The 13,152-nt window shown below is 32.4% G+C and overlaps 1 protein-coding gene across 15 annotated transcripts in view; it reads right to left on the reverse strand.

The window, feature by feature from the left end:
* LOC148608667 (uncharacterized) overlaps positions 1–10,779 on the reverse strand; it is a 34,849-nt gene extending 24,070 nt beyond the window's left edge. For 9 of the 15 annotated variants that reach the window (XR_015914905.1, XR_015914904.1, XR_015914903.1 and 6 more), the window contains exons 1-5: positions 10,545–10,682; positions 5,488–5,629; positions 3,071–3,175; positions 2,606–2,723; positions 131–364 (exon numbers count right to left, since the gene is read on the reverse strand). Coding sequence is in view for 11 of the 15 variants with exons in the window: in XM_088543677.1 (XP_088399803.1) it covers positions 131–364; positions 2,606–2,723; positions 3,071–3,175; positions 5,488–5,520 (490 nt within the window). In the remaining 4 variants the exon portion in view is untranslated. The other 6 variants (XM_088543681.1, XM_088543679.1, XM_088543680.1 and 3 more) reach the window with 6 other exon arrangements.
* Between the last annotated feature and the right edge of the window lie 2,373 nt (positions 10,780–13,152).

Here is a 13,152-nt window from a genome sequence, read left to right on the forward strand (position 1 = left end):
AGTAAAACAGATTTTTTTTATTCACTTTTCAGAAACAAAGTGGTGACGAGTAATAAATGGCTTAAGTGTCAACGATTTAATCAAACAGAAGTAAAATCAATTAAAGGCCATGCTAAATAAAAAAACTTACATAAATCAGTATCACTAGAATCGTTAGGTTCTCTGTTCGACGGAGTACTGATACTAATTGTAGAATCATCTACAGCCGATGATTTTGTCTTACTTCCGGTAGTTGTCGGCGTTACTTCATCTGTGGAAGTGAACTTTATGTTTATGGTAGTAAGTTCTATTGTCGTAGTAGGACAGTCGTACCTACATTTTTCACCCGGACACATAATTAATCCTTCTGGGCAACTGGTAGAACCTAAAATATCAATAAATTCAATCGATAATTTCGAATCGAATAAAGTATTTGTAATTCGCTTTGTTGAATTGCGGTGCATAACGTAATAACTTGAAAGATTAATAAAAAAAAACAGTTAAAATAAATTTTAGGATTCCGCTTGATTACAATTTTTACGTAGTATGTAGTATTTAGTAGCGATTCCTCATACTTAGTAAAAAGTGATTCCAAATCAAATTCCATATATACCCACACAAAGATGTTTTGAAAGAGTAATCATTGGAAGCAAGGTTATAGAGGTAATCAAAAGAATGTAATCCAGGGACACAGACCAGACATGGAAAACAGGCATACACAACAAAGAACATAAAGTAACTAAAATCATACATCCAAAGTAACAAAAGTAAATGAGGAACTCGGACTCCACTAAAATCTGGGAGCATGGACCAGGTGCACCGCTTTTCTAGAAACACCCGCCGAGTTGCTCATAAAAAATCAAGTCCGGGGTAGACAAACGAGGAAAGGTGAACTATGACCCGTTGAATAAATCAGTTTTCATGGTGCTGATGGATACATCATAACGATCCACGAGTTTATGATGACGACCATAAAACTTCTGTAGTGATAACTTCAATCTTTGTCCAGTGTGGTGAAACGAATGGCCTTCTAATGGGAAATGGCTGTGTTGCTGTGTTATCTGACATATTCCATCCTTCTTTCTGCTAAATAGATGTCATATTATCGTTAACAAAATAATAGTTTCGGGAATTTTATATATTGCATCCCAAAGAATTTGAGTTACAAGATACTACAGAAATGGTGAGGTCAACCTCATATCTTGACCTACACTTAAAAATGACAAAGGAAAACTATTGATGAAACTATACGACAATGGCGATGACTTTTCATTCTGAATTTTCAACTTCCATTTCATCCGTGGCAACATCCCTTCAGTACCTGCATATGGAATTTTCATATCGTTATTCCAAAGCTTACCGTGACTAAGCACTTTTAGTGACTCAATTTAATTTTATAATTTGGCCTCTTAAATAGAGTTATATTGGTAGAAGATTGAAAACAGCACTACAAAAGATTTATGACTGTCTTCATTAACTCGTGGACCATTAGGGCGTGTCCAACTTCACAATAATAATTAACTATTTAAATGAATCAGACTTTTTCCTTACACTTTTGTCTACCGCGGACTTGAAGTTTTATGAGCAACTCAGCGGGTCTTTCTAGAAACGCAGAGGACGCTTACTCTACCGATGCACCTTTTCCATGCTTCCGGTTATAATTAGTGGAGTCATAATTGCTCTTTTACCTTTGTTTGTTTGTTGTTTTTTTTTTTGTGTTTTTTTTGTTTTTTGTCTTTTTTTTGTTTTTTTTTTGTACGAATTATTTCGGTAACTTTATATTCTCGATGAATAAAGGAACATTAATATTGTTGAACACTTATCCGATCCATATGCAGGTCAGCTCCAGAATAACTCTGACAAAATAAATATAACATCACCGGTGTAAATGTAGCTGGTATCGCAATAGTCCCGATTTGATACAAGCAATTCAAACAAAATGGGTGGTTATCTAAAGTATACAAATCGTCTCACTATGAAAGGAATCATTTTGCAAAGTTTGAAATTTATATCTAAGAAACTTCATATTCACAAATCAAAACTGAAATCTGTTCTACCAAGATATAGATTTATATTTTAGTCTGAGTAGTTTTTCATTTCTTTTCATAGCTACTCTGATCCAAAAGATGAAATATCGTCTCGCCAGATCTGTTTATCCGCTATATATATGCATATTCTTGAAACAATCAGGGTACGTTATACATTACTATTACTACATGTACATTACTATTGGTTAAACTATACTAGGATTTGGTCGTTTTACATTTTTCTATCAGAAGTAGTACTTTCAAATGGTATTAATCCTGAGCGTTTTGCAAGGTAGTTTACTTATGAACCAATAGGATAGATATAAAATATACAAAATTTAAAGCTACCATCAAATTAGTTATGTATGATTATAATTGATATTTGTGTGACTAATCAATATTGCTGGGTAATCGAGGCTGTTTTCATGACAATTGAGTGTTTATATTGATTTACATGTAATCATTATAGACAATAATATATGCGTTGAACTGTTTTGTTGGAATAATAAAGTTCTCATTAGACGAAAACAGTTTGCCACATTTTTTTGTTTTATGTAAATCAGATATTAAAATAAATAAAGTGATTAATCTGTACTTACAATTTAATTCATCCTCTCCCCCGGGACAATCTATATCTGTTTTATCACAAACCATATCCAATGAAATGCATGAGCCATTCTTACACATGAACTCGGTGCTTGTACAATTGTCTCCACTCTGTAATAACAATTTTATCAAGTGAGTTTTTAGCGAAATATTTTTTGTTGAATGTGTAAAGCGTACAGTCTTAGAATTTAGAGTGTTCACAATTTTAGGTACTGTTTCTTAGTAAGTATATATTGCATTATAATATCACCATTTGTTTAAAAGTGAATGTTATAATTAATTAGTATAACATTGTTTGTTTTACTTGAGACTTCTAAAATGTTGCCACAAACACTTGCATTCTAAGGATCAGGCCAACGTATTTTGGATTTTTTATATGAATTTGAACATTATTTTTATTTTTATCATAAATTGAGATATTTTCTCAGTGCAGCAATTATCAATAAATATATACAAACCACCGAATAAAAAAATGTTGACACCAGGAAAATCAGTCCAAGAAGTGGTAATTCGTTGTGATATTTCATATCTGATATCGTTCTCCAAGAGGTTATCCAATGAAGCTTAAAATAAAAATAGTTCTTTATTCTACTTTATAAGGTAGGTCATACCATATATTTCTAGTAACTAAATTTTCTTAGTTTTACTGGAAAATGACATTGACATGATTGAAGGAATATACCTTAGATTTTTAATGTTAAAACATATGTCTTCGAACTTGATTTCGATTCGAGATAACCGAACCTTAATAGGGGCATTTTATATATGGATTCTGTGGGAAATTTCACTCTTTTGCAAACTATCAAAAGTGGTTATATAATTTTTTTTACATTTCTATAAATTAAATTGTTAACTGAGATTCTTTCATATTTCAAAGGGATTTTATAGCACACATTTTGTAATGTCAATAATTACTTTGAAAAGTAATTAAAACATAGTATTTCAACACGATTTTTAACATAATTAGGTGATTCATAATATATATGCCTGTATTATCTGGTGATATGACAGAAAAAGAATGTCCAGTGAAAAAGGTATGACCTACCTTTAGTATTATTGAGCCACAATCATATACAAATATAGCATATATCAAAATTTAAGTTTTTCCACAACACAAAGGGCTGAAATTGGCAAAGAATCTAAAGCAATTGTATCAAAAATCTAATTATCATTCGTTTTTTATGGGAGTTTATATTCCTAGTGCTATAGTAATTTCCTGTGACGTCTTGTTTTCTTTTATTTTCAGATTTTATGTGTAATATATTTTATTTGGTTTGTTGCATTGTGTGTATTATTAACCAAATATTGATTCGTATGTAACCAGACAGCATTCCTACTTTGGCCAACGTTGGTTCAACGAAGTCAATTACGTTTAGCCAACGTATGGTACCCAATGTTAGCCCAACGTTTTAAGTGCAAGGAGAGCCAACGTTGGCCTAACGGAGGCAAACAATAATTGGGCCAACGTTGGCACAACGTAATGCCAACACTGACCCAACGAATCACCAATGTTGGCCCAACATAAGCCAAACGTTAACCCAACCATAAGGCCAGACTATTGTATTCTTTAAGGTATTAGAACATAATTTTATTATGTATTTCCTGGTCATGCCGCAGAGTGCTGATGCTGTGCACTCCTACAGAGTAAGGGCTCCCATTTCCCCTCAATTGTTCATATAAATTCTTTACAGTAAGAATATAAAAATGACAAGCTGATTGTAGTTTAAAACAAGAAAATCTATTATAAAATTAGCAGATACTATGAGTATTGGTATACAAGTTATTGAAAATTTGCAATTTTTTTTTGCATTGAATAGTCATATGATAATATCTGTCAGTGTGCTGTGTTTAGGATGAATTCACATTGAAAATATGTATACATTTGCTTAAAATGGGAGACAACGTTTGTTTTGAAAAAGTGTATTGTGGTCTCAGTTACAATGCTGCATAATGGGGAATTAGTCATGTACACTGTTGTTATCATAAATTGGATTTGGTAATTCATAATAATTGTTTTGTGTTATTAAGTTCTAAATATTAAATGCGAATACTTGTTGCATGAATATTAAACATGCAGGTAACAGAACTCGAGAAAAGAGCCAGTATCTCAGTTTAGATGCAACAAAATATTTGCTTTCATACATCCTGATTTGCTTTCTTGTTTTACTTTCTTGTGACCGACATACATTTTTACATCAATAATAATATGTTATAATAACATGTTTGTTACAAAGTCGTTCCGACGTTGATTAAATGTTGGTTCAGTGTTGGCTCACTGTTGGCTCTGGGTTGGACAAATGTAGAATAATTCAAATAATGTTATCGTGGTTTTGATTTAATAATCAAAATTTAATAATACTCTCACGCAGAAATCGCTTCTAAAACAAGTTTTAAAAGAGAAAAATAAAATGAAATGATTTTTTTTTAAAATATAGTAGGGCCAACGTTGGACCAAAAATTTCAAAATGTCGTGTTTAATCATTTGATTGTCAAGTAAAAACCATTTTGTTTAAAAAATAAATCAAGAAGAAACATTTCCATAACTACCGACTACTACACTGTGCCAACGTTGTCTTGCCAACGCCAACCAAAAGCCAACGATCCAACCATAAGCCAACGTTGGCCCAACGGAGGCATGTTGTCTGGGTATTGGGATGCATACACAAACTATTGATGTTCCTCCATTGAAATACTAAATACGATTGATAGTGCAAAGAAAAGAATTAAAGGAAAACTGAAACAAATGATCACATGCACAAAGAACTCTAACATTAGTATCATATATTGATAATCAAATATATATAAAAACTGAAATGATAGCTGATGATTGAAGCAAATACTAGAAGCAAATACTATATATGTGTAATATACATACAGTAAACATAATATTTATGAGATACCGACTCATTCCAGGATAGCACTACGCGCCTTGCCGCCTCAGTCCAAAACCCAAACATCATGCCATATATCTTCCCCAAAAGAGTACGATTAGTTATCGTAGTGAATCAGCGGCTGCACTGTTGACGACGTAAGGAAATGAGATACATAAAGCCAGATACTTGTTAAATATGAAATGTTAGACTACCATGTTGGACCGCGACGGCGAGGCGGATGGTGCCGTAATGTTGAATTTGAATATACAATTTGCAATATATTAAAAAAGTCCATGCTCCCAGTTTTTAGTGGAGTCTTAGTTGCTCAATTGCTTTTGTTACTTTGTATGTATGATTTTATTTACCCTATGTTCTCTGTTGTGTATGTCTGTTTTCATTTTTACATTTTTTACATTCTTTTGATTACCGCTATAAACTTGGTTCCCTTGATTACTCTTACTATTGTCAGTTATTGCCGCAGGTTATTGGAAAGTAGTTTCAAACTACGAAAATGATACCTGCAACTATCTGGGCAGAAATAATTTGAAAACCCACGGTAAAATTAATGAAATCATGAACATTGTGGTTTTTATTATATATGCAGAGCGCGTAACTCTGACGTACAAAGATATTCTTGGAGGGGGCCCAATAAAAAAATTAGTAGACTGGACTTTTAGAACAAAATTTATAATCTCTGAGAAATGATGAAATAAAAGATTAAATGACATGGGCTAAAGTCAGATAGGGTGCCGAACGAGAATAAATTACAAGATATTTTTGTAACTTGGAAAAATCCGATTACACGGAGAAAATTATTCCCAAACTGATTTTGAATGACCAGATCGAGGTATCGGATGTGAAAACCATAATAGAGGAACAGAGAACATTCTATGATTATATTTATTCTTCATCAAACCCTATGTTCGATAGAAGTCATCAAGAACTTTACTTTGACGATGAAAACCCTTATATTATGAAAATCAACGAACTTCAAAAAAAGAGTCAGGTGGGGGAGATTTCACTAACCAGGAGTGCCTTGCCGCCCTCAAGAAAATGAGGAACTGTCGTTCACCCGGAATCGACGGTTTTTCGTCTAATTTTTTTTAATTGATTTACATGTACCATTTGTTAAGTCATTGAGTGGAGGTTATCGCAATGTTTGCTTCTCTATTAGTCAGAGACAGTGTGTTATCACCTTTAGTCCAAAAAACGGGAAATCAAAATTTTCATTGAAAAACTGGTGTCCCATTATTCTTTTATATTGCAATTTAAAGATTGCATCTTCAGTCTTAGCAAATATAATTGAACTTATTTTATAAGAGGTAATAAGCGATACTCAGAAGGCGTTTTTGAAAGGCCGTTATATTGGCGAATGCTCTAGATCCATTTTAGACCTTATTCTTAAGACGGAAGAAGAGGATAGTCCTGGTCTGTTAACCCTACTCGATTTCGAAGGCATTTGAAACCATTGAATAAAAAGCGCTTACATTTCTGGGCTTTGGTAAATCTTTCTGTCATTGGGTATACTCACTTAACATTAATATGATAGGTTTTATCACAAACAATGGTAATTGGTCGGATTTCTTTGCTTTAGAACGCAGATGGATCCCCTATCACCGTATTAATTCCGTATGGTTATTGAACTTTTGAACTTTTTAGTGCTAAAATCAAGTATGATCCTAATATTGATGGTATAAAGGTTAAAGATTCAGAATTTCTGATAAGTCAATGTGCTGATGATTCATCATTGAAATTAGATGAATCAAGTTTTACTTTTATTACACAAATTTGATGAGTGTGTTGGATTGTGGGCCAATCTCGAAATAAAAACCCAAGCTATGTGAATAGGTTCGAGAAAGGGATGTTTTCAGGTGCTCCTCCTTGAAAAACCAAATTTATGGAATCATTCTGCGAAATTCAAACTTCTTGGCATAACTTATGATTTAGCAGAAAATGACATAATTGCATGTAATGTCATGAAGAAGATTGATTCTGTCAAAAAATACTAATAATTGGATACATAGGAATCTTACATACATTGGTAGCATCACAGTTATAAAACCCTAGCATTACCAATTTTAATCCAAGTTCATACGGTTCTACCAAGACCTTCTTCGAATATTGTTCATGAAATTCAGTCAGTTTTTTTTTATTAATTTTCTATGGAATAGTAAGAGATGATATTAAAACGAAAAGTCATGTATAATTATCATGAGAATGGAGGTCTTTAAATGCCACATGTAGAATCTTTCTGCTCAGCTTTGCAAATGACATGGATACATAAGTTTGTGGGTCCACAAAATCAGTCGCAACGGAAATTGATGTTGACAGATCCACTTATGCCCATTGAGGGGGTGATAAAATCCTTTTTTTCTCCAAAGTGCGCGTTGGAGGATATACATTGTATAAAAGAACCTAAATGTTTTTTGAAGAAGCATCTTATCAAACTTTATAAAGAAAGAGGTGAGACGCAAAGGGGCCGATCCTACTTCATCTGATAATTTTAGGCAATCTCTTTGGTTTAACCCTGACATTTAAATAAACAATAAGCCATATTTTCTCAAAAATGGTGCACAACAGGTGTATCCTTTATTAATGATTTAAAGATTGGGCAAAATTTTATGTCTTTTGATCAGTTCAGAGAAAAGTATGATGTTAATACAAACTCCTTTTAATATTTTGGGTAAATAAATGTAATTCTACAAAATTGGAAAGATGAAATTGATTGGGTACAGATTTTTCTTACATCTTTAACTAAAAACAATAATTGTTACAATTCAAGATTGTACATATAATTGTTGCGACAAATACATTTCTTTTAAAATGTAACTGAAAGGAAACAGAATAACACCTTTTTGCAATCAAACGAGAGACACACAAAAACATTTGTTTTCTCTTGCAATATAGTTTGTAGATATTTATGGTTAGCTTTAAACACTTTTCTGTTAAATCAATTAATTCATTTATTTTCCTATTGAAGAAAAGGAAATATTCCAAGGTTGTAACTCAGAGAGACATGTGCCAGCTATGAAAAGCATCATTATATTTATAAAATATCTTATTTACGATTGTAAAATTCACAATTTTCTCCCTTCAGTTGACGTTGCTATTTTACATTTAAGGGAGCAAGCAAAACAAGAACCGAATACTGGTAAATATTGCTCCTACAGAGAAAACCAAAGGATTAATGAAAAATGAAACTTTCTTAGGTTGACTTGAGAGGGTATGTGTTAACATGAATTCTATTTTGTCAGCAAAAAAAACGCGTATGACATTTAAATATTTTTGAATAAAAAAATAAAGAATTACAAAAAAGACTCCCTCTAATGTTAATATATGTTTCATATTTTTAACACAAGAAATTAAAATTCTATCTTTTATGGGAATTCGTCCCATTTCAGCCCTACAAGCATCATTTGATGTTTTTTAATGTGCAATTTACATTTGTTAAATAAATTGGATGTGTAGTTTTTCAAGGGGTTCTGAATATTTAAAACTAGAAAATATACACAAACTTCACTACAGTAAGTGATTATAAGCGTTATAAAAGTATCAAATAATTTGTCTAGTAGTTTGTATGAGATATTTAGCCCACAATATGACTGTCGCAACCACCCACATGATAATAATACTGACATTTTAAATATGGACTGAGGTATATGTATCGCAGTCATCCAAATGATAATTATATTAATAATTGTAAGATGTTGCACAATAAATTTAGACTTATAGGTATACCATAAGTGCTCAAATTCAAACAATTTTCAGAAATGTGTCATTTTGTCCACCCAATAAGATATTACAACTACTGATGGTAGAAATAAAATTTACAATACAATTGTTTGGTGACAGTAATATGCCATTAAAGGGCTTTTAGATGTATTTAAATGTTACGCACAATGTAGCAATTTATACAAAATTGTATATGTTGAAGAGTAATCAAGGGAACCAAGGTTATAGCGGTAATCAAAATAATGTAATCCAGGGACAAAGAGCAGACATGGAAAACAGACATACACAACAAAGAACATAAAGTAACTAAAATCATAAATACAAAGTAATAGGAGCAAATGAGCAACTCGGACTCCACTAAAAACTGAGAGCATGGACCAGGTGCACCGGTAGGGTAAGCGTCCTCTGTTTTTCTAGAAACACCCGCCGAGTTGCTCATAAAAAGTCAAGTGCGGGGTAGACTAACGAGGAAAGGTGAACTATGACCCGTTGAATAAATGATTTTTCATGGTGCTGATGGATACATCATAACGATCCACGAGTTCATGATGACGACCATAAAACTTCTGTAGTGATGACTTCAATCTTGTAGCAACATAACCCTGTTCCAGAAGCCTATATGATTGGTATCTGCATCTTACTTTAAAAACAATGAATAATATAAAATGTTTCCAATTTGCTGAACAGATTATGCTGATACTTGTGTTGAATGTTAACTAAATCATGTTTTATAGAAAGAGATTAATTTTCTGCTAAAAATATGGTTATGCTTTGAAGGAAGAAAGGTCTTTTACAAAAAATTTAAGCTGTTTATTTTCAGCTTTCAAAAATTTGCTTTTTCAATAATGATTGCTATTGATTACCAATCTAATAGACAATAAACATAACTTAAATTATCTCATACCTAATGTGGCTTCTTTCAGCTACATACATTTGTCAGAAAATTACCATTCAATACACCAGGGTTGTCTCTCTTTTATCAACACTTAACTTTTTTGTTTATCGTAGTAAGCTATTAGCATAGCGTTATATATATAAACGAAACAATTTACTATAGTTGTTCGATGAGTTACAAATGTTGTTGCAATTTACATTTTAAGTACAAACTACTAACTTATTCGCTGTTTCGGGGTAGGTTATTTCGATTTGACTTCTAGTTATATCTGCGACTAATGCTCTGTTTAACATATGATTAATTATGAAGGAACTTTTTCGTGGCAATTTATGTCTGAATATATTTCTTGCAGGCGCAATTACCGACATTAAATCACCCTTGAAAATAAATTGATTTACACTATTTGTTAAATATTACAATGATAAAACTGACCTCTGTGTTTGATGACAGGTGCTCTTCAGTTCACTATCGAAAGAACAGAGCCCGATACTGCTTATTTATGCCAGTTAGGTGCAGATTATTCTTATTATATATTAATATACGTCCAAACATTAACATTTACTTTATTTCACATACTTGCCTATAATACGTATTAGTACGATAAATTCCAACAAAATGAATTATTTATTTTACACAACGGAAATCCCACCTGTAATACAAATAGAAATTTCCAGGTAGTTTAATATTTTTGGAAAGAATGTTTTTTTTAAGCTATAAATAGATTTTGATTCAATTACATTTAAAGCTCACCTTAAGCAAAGGACCATGTGAGCTATTGCCATTACATATTCGAGAGTGAACAAATCGTTTTTATTATCATATATAACTACCAGACCGATGGGAACCATACTTGGCATGGTTGTTCAAGAGGGGTATCTTTCTTAAACTGAATGTTTGTTTCTTTTTACAAGTGTTAAAAATAAAAACATAACAACCGTTAGTGGAGCGAAATTGACTGAAAGTTAGCATGGTTGTTCCTTAGAGTTTTTGCACTCTATCATGGTTGGCCGCCGTTATAAAATTAGATAATTGGAATCAAATGGCAGAATTTTGCAAATATCTCAAAAACAGCTTGGTTTAGCTTAAATCTGACAGGAGTTAAATCATTCGACATATATTGTGTTAGACCTATGCCGACATTTTCAGAAAGATCCGTAGACAAAAGAAACACCTACCCACTGATAAGAGAAAAGTATGAAGCAAGATCCAAAGTCGGGATGAATTTAGTTGCCTCTTGAAAGTTACTTATCGTGCTTCGCATTGAATGTCAATTCCTGCCAAAAAGGAACATCTCCATTGTATGGGAGGGGGAGGTCGTTGGTCATATTGGTTAACATGTCTGTTTATGGTAAAAGCATTGTATATTTGAAATATTTCAAGAAATGACCAAGCTATATGCATCAACATGGTAAATCAAATATATGAATCACAGATGTTTAGATGAGTAAGCATTCGCAGGTACGATACTGTATCTTTGCCCCATGAATAAAAAGGTTTGATTTACCTGCATTAGTTGGAGTTAGTTACTTATACAACAAAAACGGGAACATCCAGTTCATACCATCACGCAATTTTACACAATTTGTGATATCATTGGTCTTTAGACTTTATCTATTTCAGAGTTAATAACTTTATAAGAGGTCAACAATATTAACATTTTGAATCTAATATTTCGTGCTCTTCTTCCGATAAGCAGATAAATGCGGCAGCAGGGGTAATTCAAGCGATTAAAAAAATAGAGTGGACGGGAGAATAAGTGAGATACAAGGCTATTAGCAGCTTGTTTTTTATGAAGCACGGGATATTTTGTCCATTTCAATGGCATTATGCAAAATGCCACTAAAATTCAATTAACTTGTTATGTCACTTTATAAACGTCTAAAGGAAATCTGATATAATGCTTTACAATGCTATAAAACAAGCATTTTGTTGGCTATTTTCCACTGCTTACAAATATTTAATTTTACAAGTAAAAACCCAACACACTAGTCTTTTAAAGTACAATACTCAATTTGTGTAGTAATTGGTTTAAGAAACTTTTTTTTTCAATATCAGCATACATGTACTTTGTATATTTCCATTTTTCTAAATAGAAAAAAAAAGAAGTTTAGACTTTAACATTCACGGACAGTGTACTTTAAGGGTGTTTAAAAAAAATCTGACTATTTTAAAATTATCAAACCATGTTCCATCACTTTAAACGATATATTTGACTACAACGATGACGAATCACATTGTACCATATCAAAATGTGGTATAAAAAATTGCAAAACATGCAACATTCTTATAACCGACCCTTACTTCTCCAGTTCCCTTACAAACAAAACCTTCCATACAAGAAGTCACGATGACTTAAGTTGCAAATCAACAAACTTAATATATGGATTAGAATGCAATTTATGTGGTTTAATATATGTCGGAGAAACGCAAGAACGATAAAATAAAAGAATGTGCGGTCATTGTTCGGGAATTAACACCACCAAATTCCCGAAAATTTATAAACACTTTAATCAACAAGATCATTCAATCCTCTCCATGAAAGTTCGTATTTTAGAAAACATTTACCATCCTACGAACAGTACCGTTCTAAGTAAAAACTATCGTAGGAAAAGAGAGGAGTATTGGATACGCAGACTAGGTACTGCAATACCTTACGGATGCAATAACAACATCAAAAGTATAGGAAACCTTTCAAGCCAATATAACAATAACATAAATGTGATGAATTTATTTGACAAACATCCAAGACGGCAAAGGAGTCATGGCCATCGCCACTATACGTCACCTAAGTTACATGATGTCTCCATAGATGGTCTCCTTCCTTTCATACAAAAACCTCTTGGACTTCGTCACATTAGAACCAAACGTTATTCTATATCTCTCACTCTACTACACTCCCTTTACAAAACAATTCTTGACACTCCTGTTTCTGACCCCTTTTTATCATTATACAGACTTGTTGCCATCATTTTGGATATTGGTTTCCACAGACTCTTTAAACCAGTTTTCGTGAAAAGTCAAGATGAAGGAAAACGATCAT

This window comes from Perna viridis, chromosome 9 (genome assembly GCF_037379345.1).
Source record: "Perna viridis isolate PV_CMFRI_1.1 ecotype Kerala chromosome 9, ASM3737934v1, whole genome shotgun sequence".
Lineage (NCBI taxonomy): Eukaryota > Metazoa > Mollusca > Bivalvia > Mytilida > Mytilidae > Perna > Perna viridis.